Source organism: Aethalodelphis obliquidens, unplaced genomic scaffold (assembly GCF_003676395.1).
Source record: "Aethalodelphis obliquidens isolate GAN/ISIS:26980383/991018 unplaced genomic scaffold, ASM367639v1 scaffold20, whole genome shotgun sequence".
In the NCBI taxonomy this organism is placed as follows: Eukaryota; Metazoa; Chordata; class Mammalia; order Artiodactyla; family Delphinidae; genus Aethalodelphis; species Aethalodelphis obliquidens.
In genome coordinates this window covers 19,680,974-19,695,139 of record NW_020837964.1, presented here as the reverse complement: position 1 = coordinate 19,695,139, position 14,166 = coordinate 19,680,974, and the positions used below count along the sequence as shown (strand labels likewise).

General features: G+C 52.6%; 2 protein-coding genes across 5 annotated transcripts in view; one reads left to right on the top strand and one right to left on the bottom strand.

The window, feature by feature from the left end:
• The first annotated feature begins 511 nt into the window (after positions 1 to 511).
• LOC113627234 (spermatogenesis-associated protein 2-like protein) lies at positions 512 to 6,417 on the top strand. Its single transcript, XM_027119699.1, has 2 exons — positions 512 to 1,627; positions 2,308 to 6,417. The coding sequence occupies exons 1-2, from the start codon at positions 1,286 to 1,288 to the stop codon at positions 3,484 to 3,486; spliced, it is 1,521 nt and encodes a 506-aa protein (XP_026975500.1). The 5' UTR covers positions 512 to 1,285; the 3' UTR covers positions 3,487 to 6,417.
• Positions 6,418 to 7,230: 813 nt separating this feature from the next.
• The window catches only part of TK2 (thymidine kinase 2), a 29,012-nt gene continuing 22,076 nt past the window's right edge, over positions 7,231 to 14,166 (bottom strand). For 2 of the 4 annotated variants that reach the window (XM_027119702.1, XM_027119701.1), the window contains 2 exons: positions 12,572 to 12,652; positions 7,231 to 11,446 (listed from right to left, as the gene is read on the bottom strand). In XM_027119702.1, the coding sequence (XP_026975503.1) occupies positions 11,348 to 11,446; positions 12,572 to 12,652 (180 nt within the window). In that variant the 3' untranslated portion in view covers positions 7,231 to 11,347. Of the gene's footprint in view, positions 11,447 to 12,121; positions 12,191 to 12,571; positions 12,653 to 14,166 lie in introns of those variants that run through there. The other 2 variants (XR_003435476.1, XM_027119703.1) reach the window with 2 other exon arrangements.

The window sequence follows — 14,166 nt, the reverse complement described above, 5'->3', positions numbered from 1 at the left end:
CACACACACACACACACACACACACACACACACACACACACACACACCCCAACTGGGCTCTCCAGACTGTGAGCCACCGAGGGCAGGTGCTTTGTCTCATTTGCCTCTGAAGTCCCCGGGCTGGTGTGGAACGGGCCAGGCCACCTGCTCAAGGACGACACTGCCGCAAGCACCATATGAGAACATTGAAAGGACCCAGGTCCAAGAAGTTGGGAAACAGAGCGCAGGTTGCCCCCTCCTAGAAACTCACACCCCCAGTGAGCTCCCACATGAGAGGTCCTAAAGCCAAGAAGCCTAGAGACCTTACTTAATCCAGTGGTTCCCAATGCATTTGGCCACAGGACATCTTCACTCACATAAGACTGATTAAAGCCCCAAACAAGTGCTCCTCGGTGGAGCACACTTTGAGAAATGCTGACCCACGTGGAACGAGTGAGTCACTGAGTGGCTGAATGAATGAGTGAATCATCACTGATTTAAGTAGTGGGTGAATGGAAGGAAGGGAGAATGGGAGAGAGGGAGAGAGGGAGGGGGCAGTGGAGGGAGGGAAGGCTTGACGGGAGAGTGCATAGGTGATTGCACCCACCTCAATTCCTCCAAAAGCTGTCCCTGACTCAAGATCTGGGTGTAAATGTTTATGTGGGAGGTGATCCCAGGAAGCACAGTGAAGGAGTCAGGAGTTAAGACGGGGAGGGAGAAGAGTCAACACAGATGCATCAGTGAGCAGGTTATTGCTGTGGGCAACCGGGGCGATCCACTGGGGACCCTCTAAAAGACAGAGTAGAACACACCTCAGAGCGTCCCACCAAGGACAGGAAGCTGGGGTTTCTACCACTGCCCCTCCTTGGTGGGCTGAGGGCTGCCTCTGGGTGTTAACTCCCTGGCACTTGCAGCCCGCACACCAGCCAAAGGTGGCTCTCGAGCAGGAGGCGTCAGGAGCCTTCGCAGGTGACATCAGGGTGGGCTGAGGGTGCCGGGCAGCAGGGCTGCGACCGCTGCAGAGGGGGTGTGGAAGGATGCAGGCGCTGCTGTGCTTTCCCACTTGCTCTTGGGTCAAGGCGAGAACCCAGACTGACCTCGGCTCTGCTCCACTGGGAGGAGATGAACACAGCCCCAGAGTGACAAGCTGTGGCAGGCCACACCGTGCACAGCTTTCTCTTTTGCTAACACAACTTCCTCCTCGGCTTCCTGATTGAGCTGTGGGGCGGGACAGAGGCAGGCCAGCCTGGGCCTGGCCTGGGAGGCCCACCGGACTCTTGTCCACATCCAGTCTCTTGGAGCCGCCATGAGCCGGCCCCGACCCCCAGGCCCAGACGAGGATGCTCTGGAGACCCTCCTGGATGACCTCATCAGCTACTACCTGGACAGGGCAGGGGAGGGCCGGCTCGGGGTCTGCAGGCAAGCAGCTCTCACCTGCAGGGCCCAGCGGCTGCTGGTCACAGGGGTCCCTCCTCAGCTCTATCTGCCTGAGGATGTGGCCCCTGATCTGGGGACCACTCACTCCCAGGGGGCTCCCAGCTCTGCCCAGCACATCTGCCGCAAACTGGTGCAGGCACTGGAGTTCCTAGAGCTGATCTCCGTCAACCTACTCCTGTTTCCCTGGAGGAAGGAAATCAGGTCCCTGAAGGTAGGCACCGCCATGTCCCGGAGAGAGGGGGTCTCGGGGAGGGACAAGGGCTGTGCCTCTGGGTCTCAGGGAGGGACCAGGGCTGTGCCTCTGGGTCTCGGGGAGGGACCAGGGCTGTGCCTCTGAGAGGGGGAGCAGTGTGTCGTCTGTCATGCCCACTGACTTTGGTCCCATTTTACAGATGTAGAAACTGAGGGCTAAAAGAGGTTAATGCAACTTACCTGCGGTCACCAGATAATAAGCAACCCAGACAGGACTCGAACTCAGGCAGTGCAGCTCCTAACCACTAGGCTGTACTGCTTCTCTAAAGGGACAGCACCAAGGAGCTCACAAGAAACAAGGGAAAGATTTTGGCTGTGGAAAGCCACTGGAAAGGTTTAATCTCTTCCAGCTCCAGGCCAGGATTATTGGGCTGGAAGCCAGGATACCAGCTGGCTCAGTCATTCTCCTGCTGTGTGACTCGAGACAAAAGTCCTGCCTCTGGCCTCAGTGTGCCCTTCTATAAAATGGGACAGCGGTGACATGACTGTGGGCCAGGTTTCCATTTGGCCCCATGCCCTGGCCCACCTGCTTCTCAGGAGCCTCTGTGCCCTGGACATCAGCCCTTGGTCCTGCCTGGCCCCTCTCTGCCACTCTGCTGAGACGTGTCCCCCTCTAACAAACAACCCTGTTTGTTCCAGACATACACAGGGAACTTTGTCTACTGGGTGCGGCCTGTGCTTTCTGAACACACACTGCAGACCATTCTGGGCAGGCTGGGCTACATGGCCACCTCCGAGGCCGAGTTTTCACTGGTCCAGGCCAGCAGCGAGGAGGACACCAAGCAGATGGTGTTTGAGATCTTCCTGACGAGAGTCATGTGTGAGGCCGTTCTCGGAACCTCAGGCAGGCAGCTCCTCGGGCCGGGCAGAGAGAAAGCGGACGGGCCCCCCTGCAGGCCGAGCTCAGAGAGAGGGCTGCTGAAGACCCACAAGGGCCTGCAGGAGGCCCAGTCAAGCCGAGGCCCCTCAGCAGGGGCGAGGACTGAGAGGGCCCTGGCTGAAAGCCCTGATGGTCAGCGCTCTCTGCCTGTTGTCTTTAGCCTGCCTGAGATCTCAATAGCCCCCGGCAGCCCCCTCACTGGCCCCCCGGTCTCCTTGGGGCCCCAGCGCCGCACCAGCACACGCTCGGACAGTGAGGAGTTCCTGACCTGCTACAGCGACCTTGTGCTGCACCAGACGCCCTTGTTCCCCAGGGACCATCCCCTGAGCAGCCTGAAGGGAAAGCAACTGCAGAGCCCAGGCCTGGGGCCCAGCCCACCTCCAGGGGAGGCAACTGCCCCCGCAGGGAGCAGCAGCGAGCAGCCCCTGGTCCCCAGCGCAGCTCCTGAGAGCAAAGGGGTCACCATTCCCGGCCAGCTCTGCCTGGTGCCAGGCCCCCAGTTGTCAGAGAATTCCTTGGACCCAAAGCCAGAAGCACAGCTGGAGGTGGCCACCCCTGGTCCAGAAGCTGCCCCTCCAAATGCTTCCTCTGAGATGGGTGAGCTCTGTGAGTACCTCACCCATCTCCTCAGAGCCCCAGCTCCAGCAGGCCACCCCGCGGGCTCCCCTGGCCCAGGGGTTGAGGAGAACGGACAATCAGAGCCTCTCATGAGGCCAGAGCCAGCCGGTGAGGGTGGCAGCCCAGACGGTACAATCACTCAGTTCTGGAGGTCTCCTCAGGCCCCCTCTCATGTACAAGAGCCCCCCAGTGCTCACTACGTCCCCCCGGAGGGGCTGGAGGTGCCAGGTGCCACACGAGCAACAGTTGAGATTGTCACCCCTGGGTGGCACAGGGGCAGACACCTGACTAAGCCGATTGCTCTTCTGCCAGGAAGGTGACACTTGGAGAGATGGTGGATCTGGGACCACAGTGGGGACAGCAGCCAAACCCACAGCTTGTCAGCCACAGGGACAAACCTGCTAATCCCAGCTGGTCTCAGGTCCCAGCACTGCCACCTATAGACTGTGTGACTTTGGGCCACTCACTGCACCTCTCTGAGCCATGTTTCCTCATCTCAAAGTGGGTGTGGTGTCAGATCTACCTCACAGGAGGCTAAGAAGAGTTAATGAGGGGAGGTGTGCATAGTGCTGACCTCAGGGGGGCTTCCTGTCCCCTTCACATACCAGCTCAGTGTGTGACCTTGGGAGAGTCACCCTGCATCTCTGAATAGCAGTTTCCCTCAGCATCCTTAAGGCACCTGTCACAGAGCAGATTAAAAGAGAGATGTGTAGACAACCAGATGTGTAATATACCCTTAATCTGTTTAGGGTCCTCTGTCAGCCTCCCTCTTCTCTCAGCCAGCTTCAGGTTGACAGAGAGCAAGGCCACAGTTGGGAGCCCAGGGTCAGCTCAGAAGCCTGCTCTGCATCCAGGGCTGGGGGCTCCATCATCTGGGCTGCCTGGAGTGGGGGCGCCCCCTCCACCAGTCTCTCCTGCCCCCACGTATGCACACATGCATGCACACCTGCACACAAGTGGGTGTGTCCAGGAACGTACACACACACACACACACACACGGGCAATCCTCATAAGGGCCCCAAGAGAAAGCCAAGACCCTCTCTATGGGGTGGCAGGTGGCACCTGCCCAGGGCCTGTCCCTCGGCTTTGCATCTGTGAAGTGGGGAGGATGGCCCCTGCCTCTGAGGGTGGTGTAAAGGCCCCTTCTGGGCATACAGCAGGTGCTTAATAAACGTTGGCGCCTGCTTTGCTGTCCCCAGAGCTGAGCATATGACCCCACCATTTTCAGTCCCTACATCAAGGGGGACCACAGGTGGGAAGGATTTAAGGGGCATTGGCCCCGCCTCCCTCCCAATCAGACTATTGGCCAGGCCCTACACAGGCTTTTCAAGACAAATCGGGAAGCACTCTGCACTGGGAAGAGAGAGGCACTGGCCAGTCATCCACCCGTCCATCCATCCTTCCTCCCACCCACCCATGCCAATTACTCAGCACAGCACACAGCAGTCGACACTCAGGCCGGTAAGCTGTCAGCGTCTGGAGCCAGTGAAGCGGGGCCGGGGGGCGGGGATGGTCGGAGCAGACCCTAGCCATAAGCCTCCATTCTGGGGAAGGAGAACGTCAGGAACAGGCTGGGCTGGAGACAGAGAGGGTCAGGAGCCTCGGGAGAAGGGATGAGGTGGGAGGGGGTACGGACCTGGGAATCATGGCAACCAGGGCACCTAGTCCTGGGTCTGACCTGCAGCCCTTGACCATTTTTTATTCGTTATTTTCTGATCATTAACATAATAAGCATGCTCAGTCCCAAACCACAACAGAACTTTTGTTCTCCCCGTGTTCCTGCCCCGCGGTGTTCCCCATCTACTTGAAAGCTGAGCCCAAGGTAGGAATCATTTTTGATTTCTCTTTCTCTCACATCCTTCATCCAACTATAGCTGTCACAGCAAGGACCAAATCTGACCACGTCCCTCCTCCTTCCACAGAGGCCTGAGCCCCTCGACTGAGCTACCAAGGCCTGTCACTCAGATCCTGGGAGGACGCCAGCCCCCTTCCTGGTCTCCCAGCCTCTGCCCTCATCCTCCTGCTGTCAGCTCCATCCAGCTGCCAGAGGATCCCGTTAAAACCTAGGTTCCATCATGACTTTCACTCTGTGGTGTTGGATTAGAATCAGAGGTATCAATATGAACTCATGGTTTTTAAGTTATAGTTAGATACAGAAATATAGCTATGTGTGTGTATGAGTGGGTTCGTACACATACATATGTTTCCTAACTCTGTCCCAAGAGTGGGCTTAGAAGTAGACACCCAGTAACAATGACTACACCTGGCACTTAGATCTTGGGCTCTAAACATCACTCACTCTCCAATACAAGGAACCAGAGATCCTAGTAGTTTATTCCAGGGATGAGCAGGTAAATATCACCAGTAATAAGCTGCATGGACATCATACATCCTTTGATAAGATGCACTGAGGGAAGACACAGCATCTTTTTTTTTATGGTGGCATCTTGCCAAAAATGTCTAACCTCACTCTAGCCATAAGAGAACACCAGACTCAAATTCTCTAATAGTGAGAAACCCAGCTCTCATAATCTACAGACTATTTACTTATTTGTTCAATTCTAATATATTGGTCGATTCTGGTATAGTTTCAGAATTGCTAAACATATCCCTGCAAGAAACACTTCTAATAACTATCTTTCAGCATTTATGTAAAATAATTTTTACCTTTACTCTTCTCGTATCCAATCAAGACACTGTTTTCCAAGGTTACTTCAGTGAGTTCTTTTCTTCCCAGCACCTTCAGTGTGGTTACTTGTGATTCATCTGTTTGTATTCCATCTTCCGTTCCCCCTACATCCTACTCCACCTTAACTATTTATTTATTTGGGGGGTGAGACATTACTATGGTTAGAGTTATACAAAATGATATATTCACAGGAGTGTATTCCCCTCTCATCCCAGCAACCCTGATCCCATTTTTCCCTTCTCTCCAGCCTTTTCCCACCAATCTATTTAGTTTCTGGGTTGCCTTTCCTGTACTTCCTATAGCATACTATAGATACTCATTTGGACACTGCTTCCTTCCCTTAACAGTGTGTCCTGGAAATCATATCACATCCATTCACAGAGAGAGCCTCCTTGTTCTTCTTCACAGCTGTATACTATTCCATTGTGTGGATGTACCATAGTTTATTTAACCACTCTCTTGTATATGGGTATTTAGGTTGTCTTCAATTATTTTGCAATTACAAACAATGCTGCCATAAATAACCTTGTACATATATACACCTTCATGTCCTAGAAGTGGGGTTGCTGGATTGCGATGTAAGTATGTATGTAGTGTGTCAGGTGGTATCCTATTTCCCTCCAGAAGGGGTAGACGAATTTGCATGCCCACCAGTAACGTGTAAGAGTGACTGTTTCCCCACAGCCTCAACAACAGGATGTTTCGATATATATGTTTGTGTGTTTGCCAGTCTGGTAAGTATCTCAGTGTTCTTTTATTTGCTGTCTTAGTCTGTTTGGGCTGCTGTTAACAAAATACCACAGACTGGGTGGCTTACAAACAAAAGAAATTTATATCTCACGGTTCTGGAGGCTGGAAGTCCAAGATCCTGGTGCCAGCATGGCTGGGTTCTGGTGAAGGCCCTCTTCCAGATTGCAGACTGCCAACTGCCCCCTGTGTCCTCACATGGTAGAAGGGGCTTGGGAGCTCTGTGAGGTCTCTTTTATCAGAGCACTAATCCCATTCATGAGGGGTCCACCCTCATGACCTAATCACCCCCCTGCAAAGGTCCCACCTCCTCATGCCATCACCTTGGACATTAGGTTTTCAACATATGAATTTGGGGGAGACACAAATATTTAGATCATAGCATCTGCATTTCTCTAATTGAGTGAATTTGAGTATTTTTCATATCTTTAAGGGCCATTTTTATTATCTTTTTTGTAAATTTTCTGTTTGGATATTTTTCTCATTCTTCTATTGGAGTTTTGGTTCTTTGTCCATTTTTAAGAATTCTTCACAAATATTAGCCCTTTGTGATATACACTGTGAATATTTTCTCCCACTTTGTCCACTGCCTTTTGACTTTGTTTCCAAATGAGTTTTGTCATACACATTTTTTAGTCAGATTTATCAATCTTTTATTTTTCCTAGATTTTGAATTAGAGTTACAAAGTTTTCCCTACATCAAGGTTTTAAAGAAGAAGAATTCATTCTTCTAGTACTTGCATGGTTTCATTTCTTACATTTAGATCCCTAACCACTTGTAATTTATTTTTGGGTATGATGTGAGATATGGATCTATTTTTATCTTTTTCCAAATGGCTACTCAGTCATCTCAGCACCATTTAAAAATCTATCTTTATCCCCAATAATCATTGAGATGTCACCTTTATCATGTACTTGGATCTATTTCCGGGCTCTCTATTCTATTCCACTGGTCTACTTGTCTATTCATGCACCAGTATCATACTGTTTCAATTATAGAAGTTTTATAGTATGTTTCAACATCTGGATCCCCAAAGGTAATATTTATTTAAAACTTAGCAACTGGTCCTGCTCTGGGCCCCTTCCACACGCCAGGCTGGTTATCCTCACCGCCCTAGGAAGTGAGCAATGCTCCCATTCAACAGGTAAGACAGCCAACACTCACGAGGGGTGACAACGCTCAAAAACATGCCAAGTTTTCTTGGAACTCCTGGATGTCCACTTCTAGAAAACATCAAGCTAAGAGAAGTGGTCCCCAAACGGTGGTTCCTGGACCAGCAGACTCATCATCACCTAGAAAGTCATTAGAAAACAAATTCTCAGACCCATTCCAGATCTACTGAATTAGAAACTCTGGGGGTAGGCCCTGCAGTCTGTGTTTTAACATGCCCACCAGAGGACTCAGATGCTCTGAAGTTAGAGAACCATGAGCTAGAGCATCCCAAAGGACACAGAACCAGGAGTCATCAGCAGCTGCAGGCCCCCTAAAACAGTGCTTCCCAATGTGTGTTCCAAGGAACATTAGCACATCTGGAGATTGTTGATGTATACTCCCCAAATGGGAGGCCCTACTGTCAAGTGAGTTTGAGAGTCCCTGGCTAAAACAAAGTTTAGAAAGTGTTTTTATTGCAGGACTTCTTGACTTTATCTAGGCTAATGTACCTTGTGCATCGCAGAGAGAGTACCCAGGTGGTGTTTCCCAAATTTTGTGGACTACGGAACCCTCTTTTCTCAGAGCACCTATTCCTATCTCCCAGGACACCTGTGTTCCACAGACCCCAGTCTTGGAGAAGAAAAAGCCAAAAAATGCAGAAATTCAAGAAGAGAGCAGTAAATGCCAATACCCATTCTGATTCCACAAGCTTGGCTTTCTCCTAGCTTCTGTTTAATGACAGCTTTTGCCAAGTTCACCATCTTACAGAAACTAGAGGAACACAGAGCTCACCCCAGCCTTAGGGGAGCCACAAGGTTGGGGTTAATTAGGAAAAGAAAGCGTGTGCCAGTGACCCTGGGGCCTCTGGTAAATAAGTAATCCACTGTCAAAGCCCAGAGACATTGGGCACAATATTATTGTTATTAGATTCTCAACAGTGGAGGGCTGACGTCTCCAAGAGCTTGTCAATTATTTTAGTAACTGTAACTTCAGGGTGAAAAGGCCAAGGGGGTGAGGTTACTCATTCCGCAGATGTGTGAGCATTTGAAGTGCGCTCCCCCATCTGGCCCCAGGCTCTAGGAAAATGAGGGTGATGCGGATTCCATAGCACCCAGGGGTAGACAGGTTTTGGAAACATCTCCTACCTGCTCTCACAGCAATAAATACCTCAATCCTTCCTTCCTCAGGTCAGATGGTGGGAGCCTGCGGGAGCCCCAGGAAGGGTCTCTGACTGATGCATTTCTCAGGCAGGGGGGCTTCTCAGCTAGGTGAGGGGCTCAGGTGGAAAGGAAGAAAAGAGGCAGGAAGAGAAAAAGAAAGGGAAAAACAAGCAGGGTGACAGCACTTCCCAGGGCTCACGTTTAGCAAGGGCCTGCCAAGCCATGCCACGCTCCTCACGGCCGTTCCTGGGAGTCCCTGGGGAGTGCCTCCCTCTGCTTGAGGAACTGGGCCCCGTGCCTACCACGTGCCATCTGCCCTTTCCCTGCCCTGGTTCTCAGCAGTGTTCATAACTGCTGTGATCCCTGCCACCACCAGCCCTGCCTGCCACATGGGGGAGAGCAACCCTTGGTGGGCTGGGCTCTAGCCATTTCCTGTGACATCTCTGGGCTGGGAGATTTTTGTGACAGGCCCCAGCCACTGTGGGTACATACAGCATCCTCTCCAAGGTGCCGGGGTGGGAGGACAGAGAGCTCTTATGGACCCGGACATCCCGTTAGGAACACAGTGTTTAAAAATTAAAACATTACCTTGCTGGTACAAGGATGCTGCAGGGACCTAAAATCACTGGCGTAGGAAGCACTCCAAAATTATCACCAGGTTTTAAGTGAAGGATTTATTGGCTATCACAGAGCAAGATTTTGTTTTTTTTAAATCACATTTCCCCCAAAACAGATGCTCAAATTGAGGGGAAATTGGACTGTTTGCAAAGGCCCAAAGATGGTCCTGGCATGTCCAGATGCCTGGAAGCAGAGGCGCTGCCTCCCCCAGGTTTCTGGTCCATCACCAACATCTGGGCTGAGAGACACATCCCCACCGGACTGCCGCCCTCACCCTGTGCACACGGCCCAGGAGTCAGTCCAGCCAGAAAGGGCTGGAAGCCAGAGTGCTGCCCTCCTAGTGCTGCCTCTGGGCCCAGGCCACCCGGGGCACCTGTCACCTATGTAGTGTCAGAGAACTGCATGCACAGGTGCCACACTCACACAGAGGCTGGGATGAGGCCTTCCAACCTTCAGGTACACCAACCACCACTCGGGAGAGGCCAAGGCCTGTTTCCCCAAGTTCATAATCAATCCCTCCCCGTGTCTGCAACAGCCTTCTGGAAGCTCTCTCCACCCACCTCCAAAATTCAGGAGCTCCAGTGCTCCAAGAGCCTTTGCTTGCCAGCCCCAACTTTCCTGCCCAAACTGTCCCCAAAGAGAATGTTCCTCCTTTCTCTTGCTTCCTACTTGACTCAGGAGACAGCCGTGCCTTCAGTGCATTGTTACAGCTGAGCGGAGCTTAGATATTCTCTGAATAAAGATGGTTCATGCCCTAGGGCCCATGGTGTCCCTTTGGATGGAAAAACATTTCAAAAAGACGTAAGGCCACTGTGTCTCTCCCCTGGGCCACAAACTCCCAGGAATTCCAAGGGTGAAGCTCCTCACACAAGGCCACTATGGAGGAAGGGAGCCTCAGAAGCCAGGCTGGCAGCCCCTTGCCCAGAACAGCACTGGGCACACCAGCCTGGCGCCATAGGCCATTGCCCTGCCGGGGAATCGGCAGCAGCTCAAGCAGGACCTCCGTCACCAAGGAGACCGAGCACCATTCAGGAGCCAAACCACGATTCTCCTAAGGACAGGGAAGTCCCGATGATGAGGTGGTAAGTACCACATCAGCCTCACGCTAGTGAACCACTGAACGCTGGGCTCCAGCCAAATACCACACAATTTTGTGAGAGTCTAGAAATGCTAACTGTCCTCAGGAGCTGCTCAAATAAGGAGAAAATGAAGATGCTGGCTGCACGCACCGCTGCCCCCGCTACCCACACACACACACACACACACACACACTCCCACACACGTGTGGGGCTCTCCAGCAGGGAAGGCAGGGCTCTTGGGATGAGGCAGCCTGGGGCAAGAGATTGATCGTTTGGGAGTCACCAGAAGTCTGAATGGTGCTGACTCCACTGTCACTGGCTGTGTGACCCCGGGGAGTCCCTTAGCCAGTCTGAGCTTCAACTTCCTCCCCTGGGATGTAAGACCACTACCTCGCCCTCGAGGATGGTCTGAAGGGCTAGAGACCATGAGCCCAGGGTCAGTCAGGTGGCTCTTCCCTAATTTAGAGGGATTCAGAGGTGGGAAACCACCGGAAGAAGCACCGGGGGAATGCAAGGCTGCGACACCAAAGGGCCACGACAAACCCATTGGTCCCATCATGTCATTTACCCACGAGGGCCAGAATCCCAGGATAAAGACACTGGCAAAGGAGAGAAGACCATTAGGAAGACAAATGTGCCCAGATAGAAAGCCCTCTCGTGAGTGGATTGTTCCAAACTGCTCGTGAGAGCTAACTTGGCAGCAGCGGGCATTTCTCTGGCATGATCTTCCCCGTCCTATGGACCAAGCTTCCGATCCTCTGGAATTAGTATTCGGTGCCGGTTTTGTTCAAAGAGTTCTAACATTTTCTCCATGTCGTGGTCAGCCTCAATCACCTGGAAATTAAACACACAGGTCACAGGGCTGCCCCTGACCTCAACATCATCCTCCCTTCACTGATGAAGAGAGAGAGACAGGGGCAGGCAGGATGAGGCAGGGAGAGGCAGGGAAGCCCAAGGTCACAGGCAGAGAAAAGGGAAGGTTAGGGCCAAACAGCTCCCGTTTCTAGGTCAATCCACATTCTCAACTATATTTTCACTTAAGAATCCACGATAGTTGTCCCTGCGGCAAGCTCATGAATGATTTTTTTATCATCATTTGATATCAACCATTTTTCTATAATGAGGGGAAAAAAATAAATTTTCTTTAAAAATCCAGTACAGTAATATCTCACTTTCCAGCAACCTCACTGCCTGCAAGAGCCATAAGTACAGTGTTTGAGCAGCTCAGACAGATGTCTCCAAGGCCATGCACACAAGTTTGTGCAAGGCCCTCCCTCAGATCGCACACTGTACACACGTTCCTAACAGTCCGAGGGACCCAACGGCCTGCCTAAAGAAAGTTGGCAGCAGCAAATCAGAAAACGAGGGGACAAGGAAGTGGGGAAACACTGATGGGGCAGAAGCATCAACACAGTTAGAAATGGTGAGTGCCAGCAGGAGAAAGGAGGGTAAAAAGCAAACAGGGGAATTCAAAGGCATTAGTAGTCTGGGGCAAACAGTCCTACACACCTCAGCACCTCCTAAGGGGGCATCATTGTGTGACAGACCAGAACAGCAACTGACGTTCCTTCAGATGCCCTGGGTCACCAAGAAAAGGTGCAATGAGGCTTTGGGCCTGCCACCCGCTGGAGAAGGGACGGGCATGTCAGAAAGACCACCACCCCAAGCGGTTAAGGCCAAAACCCAGGTCCAGGGGCTCCAGCCATCTGGAACTCTCCTTTGCTGACAATGCTGGATAACAGATGCTACTGTGCCACCGGCGTAATGACACTGGGACAGGTCACCTTCTCTCAGGTCTGTCCAGCTCACTAAGGCTCAGTCCAGAACGGGGACTGTGAGACAGAGTCCCTTCCACCCTCCCCGCTTCCTTCTTTCAAATTCTCCAGCTGCAGAGTGGCCGACATCCCCCGAGTCGCTCCTCCTTCTAGAAAAGTCTCCTGCCCTGTTAGGGGGGCTTACCAGAACAGGGGCCGCCACGGGGAAAAGGCTCCCTTTGATGAGCCACTCCTCGTACAGGTGGTGAATAGCATCCAGGTATTCCTGCCGGACGGGGTAAAAATGCAAGGGCTGTCGGGAGCACACAGGGAGAAGACCTCTCCCCTCCAGGGGTCTCAGGGGCAGGTTAGGTGAATGTCAATGACCACAGGGCAGTGGCTTGGACTAAGGACCCGCAACAGCCAACCTGGCTCAGGTGGACAATGATAAACGTGGCCAAGCACTCTGTCAGCCAGCCCAGGTGTCGCAACAGGCAGAAGCATCCCTCTGGCCACCTGCCCATCCCTCCAGCGCACTCTGCTCCTCTGGCGCTTCGGACATATCCTCCCACCTGGCTGCTCTCGTTTCCTGCCACTTCTCCATCAGCAGGGCCTCTGTTTCTTCACAGGGGCCTGGGAAGCCTCTGAACCCTCCCTCCGTCCTTCCCACCAAGAGGACTATGACCCTCACTGGCCCAGGAGCGCCACTTGGCTGCTCTCACCCCAACAGACAACTTGTAACCTATTGATCCTTGAAAGCTTAAGGGCAAACTTCAGAAGGAGGACAAGGTGAAACGCAAGGGAAAAGAGGCCCAGACCCACCCCTAGGGCATCCATGCCTGCGCAACCGGTAGGACTGGACGGCACTCTCCCACAAGCAGGCCCTGGTGCTCTCAGCCACCTCAAGCAGCAATTTACTCCCAGCCCTGAGGCTCTCGGGTAAACCACACTGCTGCCTCTTTATCCACCACCAAGTTCTCCCTTGGCAACAACAGACTTGCCCTGGAGGCCTTGTCAAAACCATTAAGACAATGTCCTCGACAATGACTTGCACAGACTCCAGATTTGTCACTTCTTCCAAACGTCTGGGTCACTGCACAGAGCTGCCATGCCCCATCCCAGCTTGGTCCAGCCCCGCCCCATTTCACCCTTCCTCTAATCACTCCTGTCTCCAGATTTCAAAGCAGCTGCGCAGAACGAGGCCTGGGCCTTCATGGCTGGAATCCACCTTGCTGGTGCCTGGGGCAAACAAGGCTGGGTGGGCCTCAGGAGCTGGACTGGCCTTCTAGGACCCCAGTCCAGCCCATCCTGGGCTCAGACCCCCATGATATCCCAGTAAATGCTTGCCCAGCCTCTGTCTGTGTACTTCCAGTGGCATTCACATGGGGCATTCCGATCAATATTAACTGAGCAACCCCTAGGTGCCAAGGCCTGGGACACATTCTAGGGACGCAGAGGGAATAAGATCTAATCTTAAAAAGTTCATGGTAGTTTTCTGAGGGATGGGGAGCAAACACATAAAGAAATAGTTTCAGAATATTTGTCCTAATGGCTGTGATCATAATAAGCACAGAGGCTGGGGGACCACAGTAGAGGGAAGGTCAGAGAAAGCTTCTTGGAGGAGGTGACACCTGAGGCAAAAGAAACCACTACGGCAAAGGTACATTTGTGTAGCTCCCTGGTGAGGGGTGGGGGGAGCGGGAGTGGGGAGAGGGGAAAGGGGAAAGGGGAGGGGAGAGAGGGGAGAGGGGAGAGGGGAGAGGGGAGGGGAAGGGGGAGGGGGAAAGGGGAGGGGGGAGA

Bases quoted from the DNA above. Each gene is read 5' to 3' on its own strand.
- LOC113627234 (XM_027119699.1), top strand. From the start codon at position 1,286: ATGAGCCGGCCCCGACCCCCAGGCCCAGACGAGGATGCTCTGGAGACC. The intron at 1,628-2,307 runs GTAGGCACCGCC...TGTTTGTTCCAG, and splicing joins AGGAAATCAGGTCCCTGAAG to ACATACACAGGGAACTTTGT.